General features: G+C 35.1%; 1 protein-coding gene across 1 annotated transcript; it reads left to right on the top strand.

Annotated features, from left to right (window-relative positions):
- The first annotated feature begins 5,875 nt into the window (after window positions 1–5,875).
- On the top strand, window positions 5,876–18,959 carry LOC142339795 (ubiquitin-like-conjugating enzyme ATG3). Its single transcript, XM_075390065.1, has 9 exons — window positions 5,876–5,991; window positions 6,088–6,129; window positions 6,201–6,250; window positions 6,311–6,381; window positions 6,792–6,887; window positions 12,427–12,561; window positions 12,832–13,070; window positions 13,448–13,575; window positions 18,245–18,959. Exons 1-9 carry the CDS (start codon window positions 5,914–5,916, stop codon window positions 18,450–18,452), a joined length of 1,047 nt encoding a protein of 348 aa, XP_075246180.1. The 5' UTR covers window positions 5,876–5,913; the 3' UTR covers window positions 18,453–18,959.
- The last annotated feature ends 1,987 nt before the right edge of the window (window positions 18,960–20,946 follow it).

Here is a 20,946-nt window from a genome sequence, read left to right as displayed (position 1 = left end):
CAAATGTAATCACTTCACCTGTTAAAACGGAATAGTAGTAAAAAAAATTTGAAATAATTGGCACGTCAAATTAGCATTGTTTTCTCAACAAAAAAGATGAAAATTAGCATGTAAATGGATCCCAGTAAGTATATCTTCTTGTAATCAAAACATGCTTATAATACATTCAAAATCACTTCTATCATATTAAGTGTTCGAAGCCCCGGTTAATGTCGCGAAAAATTGAAACAAAGCTTTTGTTAAAATGTCTGCCAGCCTAAGCTCAGTACATAAGTAGTTCAGCTCCGATAGTCTAGTTTCAACTTAGTTCGGATTGAAGTGCACTTTATATGCTCGCCTGATTATCTACCGACGCTTGCAAAGCGGGTCAACTTTAATCTTAATTTTCGTGAAAAGTTTTGATAAATGTATCGCCTCCTTACTTTTCCCTACTGTTCCGTTCAATTCAGATTTCGCGTAAATAGATTGGTACGCACTTTTGTTGATTAATTGCCCGGCTGATTGCTCCTCAACTATAGTCGAGCTTGAAACAATAAGCACTCGTGTTTTTTTAATATCTATGTTACCCACCTAGTCAAAATCTGAACACCAAACGCTTTTATGTTTAGATTATGCAATTTTCTGTAATTCTGGAGGTGTTACATTGCTTGTTTCTTCCTTGCTTTGATTCTCGACAAAAAAACACAAATTACTAGTTTCATTAGCATTGTCTGGTCCACTAGTCGACAAAAAAAATCAAATTTGTTTTTAATCTGAAATAACCACAAGATCGCATTTCTTTCTGATCGTTGCTTCCTATTTCTTTTGAATCAGATTTTGAACGCTTTGAAATAATGTCCAAGGTCTTCGCCAAGTTGTTAGGGTTGCTCATATTGTATTTTTCTGGTAATTTTAGTATAAAAAGCTTCTTGAATAAGCCTTTTCTCTTTTTGTCTCAATTCGATCTTTTTGTTTAAGAAGAGACTCAGTTCACCGTAACAATATCTGATGAATTTCCTGTCAAAACTGTTTCTTAGTTTTTGCAAAAGTTTTGGCGTATTTCTATTATAGACGTGTCATCTATGCAAATACAGATCATTCTCTCTATGCGTTAATCACCGCTAATTATGAAGAAAAAATGATTTTGAAATAAACTCAAATCCGATAAAAAATTCTTTTTTTGTTAAGTGCCAGTTACTACCAGTTTGCTCCAAAACGTATCTATCTTCTTTTTCCTTTAAAAATAAAGAATTTACGCGCTTGATATTATTTTCAGACCTCAGGCTATTACATTAGGATTCCTTCATCAATCTCGGCATCTAAATCCTTACAGACTATAGAACTTTTAAAAATATTCTAAAAATGAGAGACGCGTTGTTGGTGGATAGTTTTGATTGTAATTTCTGTTTTGTACTTGGCTAAAACCCTTAGCTACCAAATCTGCTTTCTTTTGGCAGAGCAAAAAGCTAACGGCTACTAATACGTTTGATTTTGTGGTTATCTACGAGATCACTGACGTTATTTTAAACTAGTAAATTGTACTCTGTTTTCTTCATTACCTTAAATCTTTACTTGTCTCTCCTTCCATCTTCTAATGGATGGGGACAGGTTAGCGTATGAATGCTATTGGATTGATATCTGCTTCCAATTTTGCCGTCATTTAACGTGAACCCACAGAACTTTGATTGAAAATTTCCCTTTTGTTATGTGTTACGTTTCTAAACTTTCTATATTTAATTGCAATTTTTCTGTGTTGTATGTCTGTAAGATATGTTTTGTTGTTATCTGATGGTTCCAAAATTTCACTTGTTGACAAAATCCGGCCAGGTTTCCATCTGAATGATTCCTCAATGTTTGATGAAGAAGGTCAACAAAATTTATTTACCGTATCTAGGTTCCTGTGCTGTCCGTACGATGCTTTGAAGGTTGTTTTTTATCTCCGAATGAAACAAAGATTTGAATTTTACTTGACATATTTATTGCGTAGGGCCTGTAGATTTTATCAAGATCTGCTTGTTCAAAAAAGCATTTCAACGATGGGGTTGTTTTTCCCCAGTTACGTTCAAACTTAACAATTTCTTGAGGTGCTCTAGGTGATAAAACTTCTAGTCTCACGCTTGCTTTACTCATAACTGTTTTATCTTGTTCATCAATGCAACCGTAACAGGAACGTTACTGGTTTTCCTATATCTGCAATGAGTTGCTCATCTTTTTCTGATGAGCCGTTCCTTGTAATTAGAAAATGCACTTTCTGATACCGGCGAAAGCTGTGTAGGAAGCCAATTGCATATCAATGTCGATCTACAGCTTCTAGATTAATAGTTCATCGTATAGCTGTCTGAACTTCTACGACCCTCTCAGTCTTGTCTGTGAAACTTTTGGTACTGTAACTTTAATTTAACTATTCATTTGACATGTTTCAGAATTCTTCAAGTCAAGTTCAACAAAATTATTTCAAATGACTGGATCTTTCTATATCAATAGATCTTCATAGTTTTCATGTCCCAGGCGCTTGTGCTATAACTAAGACAATCGCCGACCGCTAAACTACAGAAGACGATAGCTTTTTAACAATGCTGAAACAAAATTCAGAAAAAGGGAGAACAAATGAATTAGTCAAGCTCCCCAAAAACCAGAACTGAAAAAGCTAGAAATGATTTCTTTTTCCGTACATGCAGACTAGCAAATCGGATAGAAAAATACATTGAATTTATTACGAAAAAAGGCCTACAAAAATCGAGTTTTAATTTTCATGTGGAAGTTTGTAAACGAGCGATTCGACGAAAATAACATCTGTAGCTGGCATCTATGCTGTGACTGTCAGATCTGCAGAATTAAAAGGACAATTTTCTAAGACGACGACTGGGACGAAAATCCACTCAGTGAAAACTGTAAATCCCCAACAACAACAACAAATTTCTTGAACATGTTGCTGTGTTCAGTGGTGTTCTGTGAAGACAAAGACAGATAATTCTCCAAAACGAAAATTTTATTGCTTCTGGTTCATATTTTCAATTCCTTATCACATAAAATCTCATTATCGGCCGCTCTATGATTCGAGACCGAGACCACAGTTTTAGAAATATTATTATTATTATTATGACTTCGTGGATATGCCACTGGGATGTTATTCCCGCTGTTAGGTTCTAGGATGTGCACGACAGTTTTCACAGATACAAATGAATGTCCATGTGCAAGGATTCTGCTCATTCCAGTTCCTTTCCAAATAGCTCCACATGTATTTAATGAGTTTCCTCTTCAGTTGCTGCTCACAGAAGAAGTTCATCACTTTCTGGATGACGTTCACTCGGAACCCCGTTCTGTACCAGAAGTTCAATCTCTGAACCTCAAATTTGGCCTCTGGGAGTGCCACTCTTTTTTTTCTTCTGTCCTCTCCAACAACTCGGATTTCTGAGAATTCCACATCATACTTGCCGCTTAGAATGCTACTAAACATCAACAGATCTTTCAATACTTTAAAATAAAGTGGTGGTAGTAGATTCGATTTTAAAATAGCGTCCTTGTAGTCAATACTCCCGCAGATCCATCTCATTGCTTTCTTGTGGAAGGATTCCATGATCTGGTATTCAGATTTTCTAAGTTCCCAGCATTCCGATGAGAAGAGCATATCCGTTACAATTAGCGAGTTTGATAATCTTTTTTCCCATCAAACATTTTGGCGTCTTTTTTTATCTCATTTATGCCTCTGTGTTCCTTTTAAATTTTTCGTTCTATTTTCGTTGGTTAATTTCCCTGAACATTCTTGTCGAACTCAATAAAGGAATACTCATCGTTAGTCAAAGGATTGGTTGCTCCAGATTTTGAAAATAGTTCGCAGCAGGAACTATTTTCTATTGTTTGACATTATGAGAAGTAAACTTTGTCCTCTAATTTCTGTTTATCGACTAAGCACTGTGACCGCATTTGATTGTCATGACTAAAATTTCTGCACTGGACAGACGACCTCCTATTCATACACGCACACAAACACACAAATAAAATCCCAACACGAAAAATAGATCGTTTTCTAATGTTCTTTTCGTCAACTGATCTCTACCCATGGTACGCATCACTAATTTATGTCTTCTCTGTGGACATTTATGTCTTCAAGAACATATTGGGACATAAAGGGATTTTTTGGAACCGCTTGCAAAATGAAATATAAAACCTAAAAACCGAAAGTTGGTTCCAACATAAGTTTTTCACTTCACTGTATTACTTCTCTTCCTTTATTTCTTCGGCGTGACACCAATCGTCGCTCGTTTTGTCTTTTCAGTGTCAGTTAGATCGAAAATAGAAAAGTATTTTAAAAAGAACAGCACATCAGGAAGTTGTGTGACTTGAAAACCAAAAGGAAGCTAAAAAGAGCTACGCTCAATAAATCTATTGCAGCATTTTATGTGTATGGTTGTATATACTCTCTTTCTTTGTCTCTCTCTCGCACACACCTTACCCACACACAACATAACAACATACACGCGCGCTCTCGTATGCAGACAATTGGGATCGCAGAAGGGTGCTAATAAAAACAGGAAAAAAGGATCTGTTTCGACCGCCAGTGTTTTTCGCTCCCCCAGTTACAAGTTTTCTGTTGTTATATAGTACGTAACTATTTAAAAAAAATAGCACGTGCGCCTGGGGGGATAATTGCCCATTAGGCTGGAGGGGGGGGCAAACTAGAATAGATCCAGAAAAAAATTGTGAACTTGGCGATAAATAAACTCTCGAGCCCTCAAACTGTTGTATGTTGCATTATACTAGAGGAGGTTAGTTCAAACGATCTGTTTAGACAACAAAAGGAATCCAAAAAAATAACATATGAAAAGATTCCATCATTACTTTTCAATAAGGGATATGGTTGATTTGATAATCAAACCTGCTTAGTACCAGTATTGACTTATTTCACGACACAGAAACTCTGAAAACCCGACTATCAGACATCTACTGGGAATATTTTCTGGAATACTACAACGAACTGACTTCTTGCACTTGGCATATCAGATGTGGATGTCCTATTGGTACTTGTTCTGTACAGAAACGACTTAAAACTACTCAAACTGTGACTGATTGAATTGATATGGGTCTAAAGAACCCCTGAGTTTAAGTTTATATTATTATTATTATTATTATTATTATTATTATTATTATTATTATTATTGCTTGAAACCAGTTTTTTTTTCGTCTCCGCGTTTTGAAAGAAATTACAATGGTTAATTGTGATGAATTAAGATTTTTTTCGCAAAAACAACTCTTAGAATTTAGAACAGGAAACTTTAGAACAGGAAAGTTATTTGATATATTAGAGCTCTAAATTGACTGAAGTCTTCAATGTTCCAAGAAATCTTCGATACAGAGAAACATTGGTTCCTAAAATAGTTTTGAATTGGAAGAAAACAGAGAGGGACGGAAAAGTTTTAAACAATTAACAAAAATGTAGGAAAAATGTTATTTTTTGGATCTTTTCCGTTTGTGTCAGACCCGTTTGTGTTTTATGCTTGAAACTGTAAAGAAATACTCGTGACAATCAAAACTCCCTTTAACTTAACTAATTTTACTACACACTTTATATTTCTCGGTATGTTTTTTTTCACCTCAAACTCTCACACCCACCCCCCCCCCCCCCCCCCCCTCGATCGATTTATATCCTTTTCGAGTCCTCGAAGTTTTAAAGTGTCCCCACGTTTACAAATTTTTGATATTTTTTATAAATCAAAGCTAGATCCTGGGGCTAAAAAATGGTGGATTTCTTTTTTCTCTACGATGCGTAATCACAAAGTGAAAATTTGACTGAAGGAAAAAGTCAGCCTCGCATATATTTTCCCCCATTTTGAGAAAATGTTGGAACATTAATATTTCTGTCAAACACACGATATCGGTGGCAAAAAATTCAATTTTTATTAGTAAGGGTGGTTTGTTCTTTTTTTTCAGATCCTAATGTCCATACGGTCAGCCATCAACGCCGTTAAGTCCCAAGCTCTCGGCGTTGCTGAAAGCCTCACGCCTATTTTGAAGGCTAGTATTTTAACTGATCTGCGTGTCACTGTTCTATAATGGTTTTATGTGCCGATAATTTTGATGCTAAATTTTCGGAAATTTTCTTTTCTTTAGGAATCAAAATTCAGAGAAAGCGGTGTCTTAACGCCAGAAGAGGTATGGCAGCTTCTTTTTTGTTTCGTTTTTACTCTTGTTCTTATTTGGAGTTGAATGTTATCTGATTTCAGTTTGTTGCTGCAGGAGATCACTTAGTTCACCAGTGTCCAACTTGGGCGTGGTATGTTGACTGTCATTGCAATTTCTAATCTATTTGAAGACAGTAAATATCTGTTTCTAGGGCAACAGGTGAAATCTCCAAAGTCAAATCTTTCCTGCCTCAGGAAAAGCAGTATCTTGTTACTAGAAACGGTAAGTAGTTTATTTAGATGTTGAAATGGTAAAGTAAGTCAGTTGAGCGGCTACAAAATTAAGTTATGACTGCCGCATTTTTGTTAACGGTCCAACATTACATTCCCTGTTAAAACTCACAGTTCCGAACTCATCGGTTTAGTTATTTGACGGAATAACACAGTAATGTCAAGTAATAATTTTGAAGTCATAATTTGGAAACATCCATCTTCAACACTATTTCAAATGATTGAGTAAAGACAGTAAATGCAAACATCGTAAATGCAAAATACACGAGATAGATCATTTGAAAGTTGTCGACAAATATGATTAAACTACTAATAACGAGGAGCCTCCCTTATTCAACAACCTCTCCACTCCAGCCATCTTCCCACTGAAAACCCACTGTGATAAATTTTAATTTTGCTTAGTGCCTTGTTATAAGAGATGCCGTCACATGGAGCCAACAGAAGGACTAGAGAAACTTTTAGACGATGACTGGGTCGACACACATCATTTCTCTCCAGGTACTGCAATTTTATACATTTCCACGAATTTGCTCGAATATAATAGCTTGCTTTTATATTCATTGATATCTTAGCGAAGACTTTTTAGGCCTTAAGTTACTTCCATCGCTCGATTTAAGCGAGTGATCAATAATGAACTCGGTGTTGATTGGGATCTACATCTACTGAAATATGAGTAATTAAATAAAGTGTAGCCTAGAAGTATGCTTTTTTTTTACTGGAACAAGAACTGTGCCAATTGAAAGAATTGATGTCTTTGCAAAAGAAGAAGAGTAATCCTCATTGTTTAGGACTGCATCTGAGGAAGTAAAGTGAATCTGTTGACAGTTTCAAATACATTTCAGTGTCTGCTACTTCAATTCTATTGGAGAAAATTTTATTACATTAGTGGAAGATTTTTCCCATTTTTTGGTTGGATTGGATAAGAATTCCGGCTAGAATCTAATTCAAAAGTTTGTCCAAATATCACGAGTCTTCTGATTGATTTTATTGAAATTGTTTGGTCTGTTGAACGCTGTGTATAAAAATCGTGTCTTTGTACCACAATATTTTATAAATAGGCGCGTAGCGATTACAAAGTCAATTCTTGTCTTATCGGAGCTTTTATAAACCAAAGGTACAAGGTACAGACAATTGCGATTACATAAGGGTTCTAACAAACACATACGCTCGAATGCATACGGTGACCGACAATAGATCGAAACAGCAACAGATCAAAAACACAAAAATTGGGACAACAGATCGAAAATTAATCTTTCTTATTTGCTGAAAAGAAGCATCATTTGCGAGCTGCAATATAATTACCACATTATGGCCATGCCTCGCGATCCTTTGCCATGCCTTAGTGGCCCTTGGGACTTGATATGAATCTATCACAACCGAACAAAATATCAGAACAGAACATGTGATATGCTGCTGCATAATAAATAAGCGCTCAAATCTGATTGTCGAATACGCAACTTGAATAACTTAATTTTCGATCTATTGTCCCAATTTTCGCTTTCGATCTGTTGTCTTTCGATCTATTATTCTAGCACAAAGCATACATCTGCTGACACGCATATGCACATACCCATTCACACTGTGCTCTTGCACTGGCGCAGACACACCCGAAAGTATGCTCTCATTAATAATCCCTCCGTCCCCCTCACACGGTCACAAACACACAAATACATTGAATTGTTAGGAAATTAAAATTATTACGCGTAAAAGTGAAAACTCAAACCTTGTTTTTTGTCCAAAGTATGCAAAATTTCAAAATTCTCTTATCATATCGATTCCATTTCCTAAGATCTTTTGAATCTCTTAAGACTTTCAATTCTCTGTGCAAGCATCAGCCCCCCCCCCATCCCCAGCCCCTGCACATGGTTTACGCCGTAAGACCACCAGCACTGCGCTCACCTCGAGCCCCCTTCAATTGAGCTAGCTTCACTAAACCTTAGCTAGCTACTTACGAAGCCAACCGGTCGTTTAAGAGCAGTTTGCCCGACGTTAGTGGGTTATGTTCTCCTTTCTAACTTTTGTTATTGATTGTTGTAAAATTGGAGGCTCCCAATTTTTGGCCGAGGCTCCCAAGTAATATGTATCTTCGATATTCTACCCACTTTTACGCCTCCATTTTAGTATTTATCTCTTACTGTTACCGTTCGACAATCAGATCTGAACTGAGAGTTCACATAACTCGAGAGCTTTCGTTAAACCGTTGGCAAATGAGCTAAAGAGGATCAAAAGTTATCATTATAAAGCAAGTCGACGATTCACATGTTCCGTTAAATACAGGTTTCCTCTGTAGATAGCATCGAAATAAATGGATATCTTATAATTTACTTAAGGTTGGCGATTTCATTGACTGAGGTGATGAACTTTTGATTCAAAAGTTGAGATCAAACGGTATAATATCATTGAACTCTTGGATGTTTCAGTTCATGATCTGATCGCTGTATCAAAGGTTCAAAATTTGATGTTCATTATGACATGAAATTATAACACTCAGAGAGCGATAAAATTGAGGAGGCACAAGAATACCAAAAATCTGATCTAAAACTTTCAGAGAACTGTCATTTGACAAGCGTTCAAAAATATATAGCCATGCACCGACGTGTGCCAAAAATAACAGAAGCAAGAAGATGCTATTAAACAAGTTGAAGTAAAAAGACAAAATTATCAAAAGTTTATCATGAAATTATTGAATTAATTCGGGGAGAAAATGATGGAAATTGAATTTCATTGTTGCTTTATCATAAGCCAAATAACTCTCCTTAAAATTATGGAGAATTCTAAAATATTTTAAGTTGCAAGATGGGATTATGTTTACAACCTTTGAATTCCCGCTGTAAAATTGTTTCGGAAAGACTTCGTTCCATGAAATCTTTGAGTAGCGCTCATTTTGAAGCTAATGCCAAAGCACACAAAATGAGAAACTGAAATACTTTTATTCTAAATAGTTTGTATTGAAGCTCTTTTAAATTTATAAATGGTGCCTAAAACTTATATTATGATATTTATACAATTTTAGATCGAAATTAAAACTTAAGAAACAACAAAAAATAAATTATTTTGGATTTACTAAAAGAGACGAGCACAATTTGTCCCTTAGTTCAAGTTTAAAGGAAATACAAGTTGAGAACCATTTCTCCCTACTTCGCAACTAGATTTGATTTAGTTCCTTTTTTTTGCTTTCCGAATAGAAATTTTGATGTCATATCACTATTGAAAAATGCTTTTTCAAACGTTTGATGTGCTTTTCGATGTCCCATCTGTTATGAAGTTTTACAAAATAGTTAACATTATCATTTGGCTCCTCAGAACTCTGAAATGATGAGCCTTAAAAAATTCTAATTCAAACAGAAATTAAGACCTACAAATTTTTAGCCTGCTGAGAACTGATTAAAATAATGATGGCTGTGTATACGTTTGTGTGTTGTCTACTTTCCTTAAAAACTTTTGCAGGCTCTTTTTAACGTCTGGTTTTGTGGATGCTATGTCATGTGAACAGTCATTCAATCAATGGCTCTTCGTTCATTTTTCATTGACCTACCGAATTAGAGCTATTTAATTTCTCTCAAAAGAAGTTTGTAGCAATTATCTTAGTCCTGTCGGTCTTTTTATGCGATTTTCGCTTGACCAAGTTTTCGTCTGACGAATTTGACTTTTTGTCCTCAAAAACGGGATAAACAGTTAGCGCCCAGCTGGCATAAAGTGCTTTTAGAGCCTTTCAGCTCACTAGTCTTCAAGAATGCGATTCACAGAATCCGTTTGGGAGACTTATGATGCGAAGGGCGGTTTTTAGAGATTGACCCTCACCCCACTGTTGCCACCCCATCAGCCCCCGGTGCACCCTGCTGCGCTCACTTACGCTCCTTCAATTAAGCTAAAACTAGCCTCACTAAACCGTGCTTAGCTACTGAAGAAGCTAACCGCTCGCCGTTCGTTTGAGAGCAATTCGCCCGACCTCAGTCGGTTATGTTTTAAGTTTTGAGTCGCATTAATTTATTTTACAATATCTAATTGTGCTGGGAATGTATGTTATCAACAGTGCTGAGAACCGAGGCCTTTGCTAAGTTGCCTGTTGCGTATAAGTTAAATGTATTCGTTTTTTACCAGGCCTAGCATTTCTTGAGTTGCTCAGAAATCATAAATCTCAGGGCGATGAGAATAGTTATTGGGTCGACTGTTTTGCAAGTGTAAAGTTGTACTGTTTTTCATTGTTCTCGAACAAATTCCGAAGCAATTATTGTAAACGTGTTTGTTTTTTTTTTCTGCTTAATTTTTGCGTGACCGTTTTCTTCTAGAACACACTTCACTTCTTGAGTTACTTTTTCACGAGCTTGAGCTCTTGCTTGACTTAAATTGCTCTTATTCAGAAAATAATTACGCAATCTCAAAATAAAAGCGATTGTAAGCCACGGAGAGCATACAGACCTGAGAGCTGAGAGGTACTTGCTTCAGTGTAGGACGCAAGAAGTCGAGGGGTTCGAATCCCTAGACGGATTTTATTTGCACCTATAAAGAAAAGTTCTTCTTTGCTACAGCCCCCTCTGAAGTAAATTGCCTTGCCTTTCGTTCGAGAAAAAATTGTCCGATGGTAGCTGGTTTTTGTATGAAATTACTGTTAAACTGGCTGCTACTTGGAGTTAGTCAATTTTCAAAAAGGTTCTTGTTATGTACGCAATTGTTTCTAATTGAGCTTGTGAATTTTTGATCCAGTTTTTGGTCAGGTTTTGTCTTCTTTTATTTTTTCTAGGTTTCGGGAGTGTCAACAAAAGAGTTACAACTTAATCGAGTAAACTTAGTTGTTTTGGAAACTTAGATGAGTTGGAAACGGTTTTATGGTGTTTAGTCTAAAGGCCAAAATTCTCACCGATTTTGTTCCTTTTGTTGCATTCTTTAATTTTGAGTTTTTGTGTGTTTGTGTGGGATTATTGAATTTCAGTGATCAACGAAAACGTGTCTTTGGTGAGATTCGTTTTTGACTAGTGAATATTTTTAGCTACATCTGGTTTTATGACCAAAATTAGTTCAGAAAGAATTTTTTAAAAAGAAAGATAGTATTTTATCTAGTCAATTTTTTTGATGGATTGAATGGTGCTATTGGTAATGGTATTGCATCATCTTTTTGAGCTCTTTTTCATCTTTTCTGTTTGCTTTCTATGTTACTTATATTTTTTTGTCAATATACATTTATCTGAGCGCTAATTAGCTTTCTCTGAAACTGTATTCACCTATAACATGGGCTGAATTTTTCACTTTTTGACTTAACTCACTTTGACGGAATTCACTTTCTATTAGAGTTTTTATTGTATGATTTTTTGGCGTTGTCATAATTTATTTTACCTTCGGACAGAATTTTATACAGTTGCGTACAATTGTGAGAAATGTAAAAAAATTGATTCAAAAGTGGACTGAAAATCGTCGTAAAACTCAATTGTATAGAAATCAAGCACAATTTCTTTTCTTGTTAATTTGAAGGAATCAATATTTTATTGAAAATTATCTGTTTTCACCGGTAACTTTCTTAAAATACAATTATTAATTGCTCTCAAACGAAGTTTGTAGCAATTATATTAGTCCTGTCGGCCTTTTTTAATGCGAATTTTCGCTTGAGCGATTTTTCGCCTGACGCTTTTGACTTTTCGTCATCAAAAACGGGATAAACAGGTGGCGCCCAGCGGGCAGTAAGTGCTCTTAGAGCTTTTCAGCTCTGTTTCAGCTCAAACTGTTTTGGAGACTTATACTTATGTTGTGAACTTATACTTATGTTGTGAAGGGCGGTTTTTAGAGGTTGACGACACCCACACTATTGACCCCCCACCTCGCTGTCCCCCCCCCCCACCCCACTGTTGCCACCCCCTCCCAATCAGCTCCCCAGTGCGCTGAGTCTTGGAGCGCTGAGGCTTGGAATTTAAAAATCGCTTTAAGTGTTTTTCAATATTCTGATTGCAAATTGTGCCAGCTTTGCTATTAAGTTCGTGACAAATTAAGTTTTGGCATGTTCTGTTGTGTTGACCATTGTATTTTGGAAATATGATTTATTTTGTAGACAGTCAATCAGAAGCTGTTCAATTAAGTGGGACTGGGAGTGAATTAGCTGAAGTAACTGTTGCTGGAGGGTCTGATACCACTGCTGTTGCCACTACTGCAGAGGATGATGAAGAAGAGGCTGTCGATTTAGAAGGTAGAATATGCACTTTAAACTTACCATCCCAGACTGCTCAAAGTCAAGGTTTACCAGATTTTTACGAGAAATATATTTAATTGCACAATCGACTTTGAACGAGAGACTCGATACCAGAGTGGTCTGAGCCAAATAAGGTTTTGAAGGTGTTCCTACAGCGACATCAAAAATTTTATATGCAGAAAAAATAATTCATCAAAAAATAATTTTGTTATAAAAATATAGTACTTTACTTGAGGCTGATTGTTAACATATTAGTATTGGTTTCAGAGTTTGTAGAAGGAGGTGCGTATCTCGAAGATGAAGACCCAAATGTGGTCTCAGCAACAGGTAGTAAAGGAGACCAGGCTTCAGAATCAGGTCTAGAGGGGGGAGAAGGGAAGGAAAATGGGACTGGAGAACATACTTCAAGCGGAGCGGATATAATTACAACTAGGACCTATGATTTGATGATCACATATGATAGATACTACCAGACTCCCAGGCTCTGGCTCTATGGATACGATGAGGCAAGTCATTATAAACGTCCGTTTGTTCTGAATTTTTGTAAAATATCAGTTTTTTAATAGCTCCTTTTTTATCTTAATACATGGTAAAAGTGGACTACACGTACTCATGCTTAATCGTTTCAATTGGTCTTTAAGTCGCAACCTCTTTAAAAGTAGGTTAATTTCGCTACCGTAGACACTTGTAATGGTGCTGCTAGTGCTTTTTTAAACAATGTATTTTTTAAATGCCTGCTACATTTATCTGGTTGAGGATTTCATAGGCCAAAAGAGAGGAAACCGATTTTTTGAATTGTTCCCTATTAGGGCATAATTATGCTCATCTGATTTTCAATGATAATGAAAAAGTTTAATTATGTGACTTGTTTTGTATATTACAGAAGAGAAACAATCTGAACAAGGCACAGATGTTTGAAGACATTTCAGCAGAACACGCCCAGCAGACAGTGACAATGGAGTCCCATCCTCACCTCAATTCACCCTCCATGGCATCAGTCCACCCCTGCAGGTTTTACACATTTGTTACGTAATTTTTTTCACGCCAGATTTTTTCCTCTTTCACTATACAGAATTTTTGTTTTTTGGCAATCAATAAGAAATATTTCCGACTGTAATCGCAGAACTGAAACTAATATTTAATGATAGGAAAATGAAGAAATAAATCAGTGTCTCATAAGAGCGGTATCTGAATCTAAAGTTGCAGATGTCGTTGATTGTTTTCAACACACCGATCAAACTTAGTCTTAGTTGTTCCGACTCCACTCGTGCGGGGAGGAACTATATACTCAAATTTTGGCCGATCGATATATTCATCGTAGATAAATGTTGAGTGGTATCATTAAAATGCTCGTCCAGCGTAGAATTCGAAACTAAAAAGTTTTTTATAGCTGCGAAGCTCTAAGCTGAGCGTATCTATATTGCGGTGCTCTTGGTTTTTTTTACAATTCAAGAATTTGAATTGTATTGGGGCGCTGTCTTTTTTTTAAGATTGTTCACACATTTTCATGATTTCTGAAGTCAAATTGGAGTAGTGATTTTGGTCACGCTGAAACAGGAAGTGGAGCGAAAAAGCGAGTGGTTTTGCGGCGTGAAATGTTTTCGCTCTAAATTTAAAGCAGAGTGAGAAAACGGTGTTTGAACAAAAATTAGCTTTCTCGCTAGTGGTTTTTTTGTTCACATGCGGCAATTTCACTTTGATTTTTACTGTTTTTTCGATTTTTTGGATCGGATTTTTTTCTAAATGGTTTTCCCAATCCATTCATAGTCCGTTTTAGGTCTAGTTTTCTGTTTAGTCAATGAAAATTCTTTGAATTGTACGTCAGGACTTGTCATGCTATGTTTTTTGTTTCGTCGTCTGACGCTCTTTTTTTGTTTTACATTTCACACAGCAAAGCTGAAAAAGTCAAATTTTCTGAATGACTTCTTCCTCTCACTAACGGCATTTGCGCGCGTGACGTCATTTCTGACTCGCTTTAGCAAAAGTTTTTAGGATATTTGCGTGATTAGATTTTGATCATACGTGACTTACCTCACTCAATAAAATGACTTTTGCACTTTAAAAATTAAGTTTAACTTGAATTTGTTCAAGGTCAAAGGAACTCCTATGTGCAGTTAAGGTCCCTAATAAGAGGCTTCTGTGGAATGAATTTTCAGAAGCTTTATTAATTTATCGCTGAATGTTTTTAAGCCTAGTTTTTTGAGCGACGTCGATTTTTTTTTCAATTTAGTTCTCTATCTGTTTCTATCTCTATTTTATGGCACGCAGGTCTATTATTTCGCAGCTATTCTGCGTTTTTAATTTCGTTTTTTCCGAGGAGTTATCGAGGATTGAAGTTTTCTGTGAACACGTGATATTTAATTTTGTTTACTTTTAGTGTAAATTTTCTTCAAATTAAGACATTTTTCATAAAAAATATTGACTCAGTTACATTTCACGCCACAAAAAGAATCAATTTTGAGTTCCTAATAGACGAAAGGCGATAAAAAGACCAGTTCTGGTCCCATAGTGAAGTTTAGTATCAAAAAAATTATAATTTTATTTGAAAGCACTTTAGAAGACTTTTCACATTTTTTTTTGTCACAAAATTTATAATTCTATTTGAAGGCACTTTAGAAAACTTAATATATTTTTTTGTCACAAAAATTATAATTTTGTTTGAAAGCACTTTAGAAAACTTTTCATATTTTTTTGTCTTAAGTCACCTAGAGACAAGTCAATTTTCATACCGGTGTTCCATTAATGATTTACAGTCTAATGAAGCCCAATGAACAAAACTTTCGTTTTCAAGGAATCGCTCGTGTTTTTTTTTTGGCTTCGACTCTTTGAGTTTTCGTAGTTTTAAATAAATTTTTGGCTTTCTTTTTGAGGTTATACTAAATTTTTGGAGTCCTATGGCATAGAATCGTTGACTAAAATCGCATTACGTATCGTAATGAGCATTAATTGAACCTATCTAGAGCTTTGAGTAGGCAGAATTTAAAAATGATTTATCGAGAAATTTAACATTAACCGATCGTCAAGTTATTTTCGTAAGTCAGTCTCAGTAATGACAGGACCCCCTTCCTTTCTACTGCAAGTAAAATTAATATGGATAGCGGTTTTATCTTCTTACTATTTTTTATATGGCTTCAATGCCTCAAGATTTCAAATTAAAAAAAAATTGGATATTTTAGTATTATTGGTCCCTCTTAAAATCTTACCACATTATCCTGATAATGATATCTCCCATTGGCTTAGAGAAGATGTTCAATGGATCATGAATAAAGCTTTCAGAAAAAAACCTTACGGACAGTTTCGAGGGTTTCCACACTTTCTTCTTGCACTTTTCCACTGGATTTTTGGTTTTCGCATGTATTTGTTGTTTCCATAGTCATAAGGTTTGTTGCGATGTCTTTTTGATTACCTATGCTTGAGAAAAATTCTTGTCATCCGATCGAGGGACAATTGAGAGTATTTATTTTATTGGAATAACAGAATAATTATATGAAATTATCTTAAGACTTTAGAAATGATTTTTCGAGAAATTTTTTAGCATTAAACAATCTTAACCCTTTTTTCGTGAACTGTAAGTCAGTCTCAGTAATGGCCGGACTCCTCTTTTCTGCCGCAACCAAAATTAAACTGGTTAGCGGTTTCATTTTCTTACCATTTGTTATATGACATCATTGCCACAACATTTCAAAATTAAAAAAATGGAGTTTTTATTATTGGTCCCTCTTAAAATCTTACATTATCCTGACATTGATATCTCCCTTTGTCTTAGAGAAGGTGTTCAATGGATCATTGATAAAGTTTAAACATTAAACCTTCTTAACCCTTATTTCGTGAACTGTAAGTCAGTCTCAGTAATGACCGGACTCTTCCTTTCTAATTCAACCAAAATTAATCTAGTTAGCGGTTTATGTTCTAACTATTGGTGTTATCATGCACGAGTTTTCGAAATAAATTGTTCAATTTTTTTTGGATTTTTTTGTGGTAATTTTGGCTCCTTTTAGAATCTCAACTTATTATTCTAATATTGATAGTTGCATTGGCTTAGCGCAGACGTTCAATGGATCATACATAAAGTTTTTAGAGAAAAGGTAATGGTTTAAATGGCTTCGACACTTTCTTTTGACACTTTTCTACTTATTTTTTTTTGGATTTTGCCTAAGTTTGTTGTTGTTTTCATTGTCAACGACTTTCTGTAATTCCTTATTGATGAGTTATGAATAAAAAACATCCTCGTTGTCTCATTGAGGCATAACTTAGCGCATATATTAGCTTCCGTTGAAAGTTATTGATTTTAATGGCTATGATACTACGGGTTTTCTCAAAAATATCGTTGTTTTAATGCGTTCCTTGACGTTTGTTGGCTCATTGGAGTCATTTTTTAAATAGAAGAATCCCATTGCTGTTAAAAATTAATTTAAAGAAGAAAAGTGTTTACTGAAAGGTTCATTTTTTAATGGCTTCGACACTTTTCTCGCTCAAATTTTTCTTGAATTTTCCCTGTTAGCCTGGTTTCTTCTTTAGGTAGCTGCAGAATACTGACTGGTCTCATAGGCTTGTAATTGAGGATTGATTGAATAATTTTACCAGAAGCAGTCAGTTTATAGGGAATGGTAAAGTTTATAATAGTATACATTTTTAAGAGTTTAAGGATTTTTCATTTTTTTTTCAGGTTTTGTCAACTTTTAACTTTGTCTCATCATTGAGAATTCCCATACATTTCCCTGTAAATTAACACTTTTTATGTTTACTAATATTATGACGTAACTGATGTTTTGTTTGTTAGACAATATGCGTTTTCATAAAAATTTTCCAAGTTGTGTTTCTTTTTCTCCTGCTTTGACACAATCCTGTAACAAGTGTTCCCAATGATTTTCAATGGGGCTCAATTGAACCGATTTATTCATTCAGTGTAACTTTAGCTGGATTAATATGAATAGAAATTGAAATGAAAGTACATTATTCAGATAATAGCTAATGATTTTAATGGCTTCAATTATTTGTTTTCGCAATGTTTTTATTTTGTTGTTCGGTTTTTTTTGTGTTTTGATGCATCTATAGTCCGTTCCTATGGCTTAGTCTAACCAAAGACAGGTCCAATTGAATTCAGTATGACTTTTTAGTAAATTTATCATGAATTATTTAGTTAAAAGCTAATGATTTTTAAGACTTGAAATTATGTGGTTCAAAAGAACCTTGAATGATTTTTGAATTACGCGTTATCTAGTCTCATTAAAGAAAAATACCATCTGCTGTGTAGTTAGGAAAAATTAAATTTGTGTTGTTAGGGTTTTGTCTGAACTTTTTGTTTTTTGGTTTTTTGTTTTTGTTTTTTCTCGTAGTCTTTTCAATGCAGATTTCGTTGTAATGAGGCATGGCATTATTTAATTCAATTATTATTTTGGTTGTGTAACGATTTTTTTAAATCTCAAATATCTATTTTTGATTATCTCTTTGCCAAAAATGTAAGTCAAAAGTTAGTTAAGCCAAAAATGTAGATGAGCGCGGGTTGGAACATCTTGTGCAACCGCACATTAACGAGCCTCCTTGTTTTTTAAAGTGTGTAAGGATGTCAGCTTGAATCTGCGTGAGCTTTCCAAGACATGAAGATTTAGCAGGTTTGTAAAAATGGAATTAAAATCTTTTTCTTCGAAACTGTGTTCAGTATGTTGCGTTGCATTTGCAGACATGCAGACGTAATGAAGAAAATTCTACAGACAGTGCAAGAGGGCGGAGGTGAGATAGGTGTGCACATGTACTTGGTAGTGTTCCTCAAGTTTGTCCAAGCTGTCATCCCAACAATCGAGTATGACTACACGCGCAACTTCAACATGGCTTCTCTGGGAGCTTCTAATTCATCTGCAGGACAGTCAACTTCAGCTGCGACGTCATAATTTGTTCAGTTCATCAAAACGCAAAAATTAATTTAATTTCATAGGAACACAAATCTCTTGAGTTATGCTATCAAATGTAGTCTAAATTTCCTTTTTGTCGATTTGTTTGTTCAAGTGCCTCAACTCTGCCTGAATGATTTTTTAAGAAGTTAGTTTGAAATAGTCAACAAAAAGGAAAGTCATTTAGGTGGTATGAATTTTCAAAAAACGGATTGAAAGTAACAATTTAATTTTTAAAATGTGTGTTAAAACCTGTGCATCATAACATCAAAGTATAAGACCAAATGAATTTTTGAGAACATCAAATTTTAGCCGTGGTTGGCAACTTTGCAGTCAATTTCTGGCAGCAACTGTGTTGACAATTCGAGGCGTGCTTTACAATCTGGTTTGTTTCTGCCGTTCATATGAGAATTACTGTATTTAATTTCTATCAACCTTCGATGCGATAACAACAGTTGCATAATATAACAGTGAAAACTCACATTGACGCCCAATTAACACTCCGAAATCTGCTACGTCCTTAGACTAGAATTTATCACACTATTTTATCACCACTGTCACTATATAAACTGCGATGAAAGAGTGTGATTAACTCGCATTCTAATCCCAGCAGTTCAACAGTGTGAAAAATTTATGCAAGTGTTCAAATTGCAACGAGATTTGAATAAAAATATTACCACTTGTTTGTCTCCCTACCAGAGTTTTTTTTCTTGGCTTCGCCTCGGAGTTTGATAACTTATCGACGCCGAAAACGACCGTGTGGCAATATTCATTAGTTATCGAAGCCTTAAAAATGTTTGAAATTTGATAAAAATTGGTTGGACGAACGATAAAAAGTTTTCCCAAATTTACAAGGCTATTGACATTCTTTTGTCTGTTTGTTTTGGCCTGGTTTATTTCAGGGGCTCTCGAAATTGGCTTGAAGCAAGTATTTTGTTGTATTTTTGCTTTTATGCTGAGGTCAATTGGCGGCGCATTACTACTAAAACAAAAGAAATGTTTGCTTAAATTGCTTCCATTTTTTTCACTTTTAAATTATTCGTCGTCTATAATTAGCTCTATTAACTACCGTGATTTGAAGGTCCCTCCCCTCCACCACTGCCAAACAACAATTAAGCATGCTGTACTGGAATCGAGCTCCTGCCAGTTTTAGATTTTGTTGCACAACGAGTCGAATAGACATTTATAAAAATTAAAAGGCTTGGCAACTAGTTAATTCATTTTGATTTCGATGTTCTGTCGTCCTTTTGTATAGGATTTTTGAATTATTTTTTTTTCCAAATTTCTGTCATCATTTTATAGCAAATTGTAAGTGCCTTCTCTTAGTAATTGAATTCTAATAAGTAAATAAATAACATGGCCTTGAAATGCAGAACAGTTTAAATAAGTCGCTTTGCATATTTGTATGAGTTATTTGAAATGTTTTTAAAGGTCTTTTTCCATGCAGGATCAATATGCCTGGTAACAAAACATTGGTCTTTAAACCATTCAATATTAACGGCTCCTTCAAAATATGTATTATTTTTGTGAGGAAATGGTATAATGTTTGTTAATAGCGATGTCAGTTGAATGAGTAGCTTAAATTTCACATTGCCAAAGCAGATCAAGAGTTTGAATATCAGTTGCGACGAAATTCCTTGCCGCAAATAATAAAATGAGGATTTTGGTAATCAAATTTAGACAAATGTTATAATTAGAAATTTATCTATTAAATTTGACGAATGGTTTCGCAACGCCGGAGAAGGGTAGTGGTGCTGAAGAAAAAAATATCAAGTTGTCTGTTCCAATCTTTGAGACCTCAATGTGACGGTCGCAGGTTTTGCTTTTGATGCCTAACTTTTTCGGCATAAACTGAAGTTGAAGTTCGGTGATAAGTTGTGGAGTTCATAAATTACGTATCAAGCTGAGGGATGAGATAAATTGTATGGTTAAACGGGACTTGTTTTGTTTTTCCTTGTGTGTTAATAGTCAGAAGCTATATCATATTTTGTGACACATAGCTTCCTAGGTTGAATTGATTTATTTTTGGTTTTATCTTGTGGCTGTTAACGTCTTGAAGGGGGTAGTTGTGTAGTGTGGAAGACTTATTGGTGACGATTAAATATTTGCTTTCTATATTGAGACTTTTGGTAAAGTGCCATTCGTCTTCGTTTTTTTCACTTCTGGCGCCGTTGCATGGTTAATTACTAGGCGGTTGTTTCTTGGAAATGGCGTCTGCTGAGTGTTTTTAAAGAAGTGATAACTGCTGTGGAGTCACAACTGATTGAAGAAAAATACAAGGTGTAGTTTAATGAGGAAGATATGGCTCGGAGTTTTTTTTAACTCTAGAGTGGAGCTTAGAAGTTGATTTGGTAATGAAGTCATCCAAACGCTCAAGGGTTCCTTTTGAAATGCCGGTGCTAGCTCGTCTTGAACATAAGATTGAGAAAATAGCATTTCTCTATGAGTATTTTTTGATTTTTTTTCGCTAGTATTTTGCTTTTCTTCTAGTATT

This window comes from Convolutriloba macropyga, chromosome 5 (assembly GCF_964194025.1).
Source record: "Convolutriloba macropyga chromosome 5, txConMacr16.3, whole genome shotgun sequence".
NCBI lineage: Eukaryota > Metazoa > Xenacoelomorpha > Acoela > Convolutidae > Convolutriloba > Convolutriloba macropyga.
This window is presented reverse-complemented; position numbering and strand designations above follow the sequence as displayed.

Coding starts and splice junctions, on each gene's coding strand:
- LOC142339795 (XM_075390065.1), top strand. CDS start 5,914: ATGTCCATACGGTCAGCCATCAACGCCGTTAAGTCCCAAGCTCTCGGC. Junction 6,251..6,310: donor CAGTGTCCAACTTGGGCGTG/GTATGTTGACTG, acceptor ATCTGTTTCTAG/GGCAACAGGTGAAATCTCCA. Junction 12,562..12,831: donor AGAGGCTGTCGATTTAGAAG/GTAGAATATGCA, acceptor TATTGGTTTCAG/AGTTTGTAGAAGGAGGTGCG.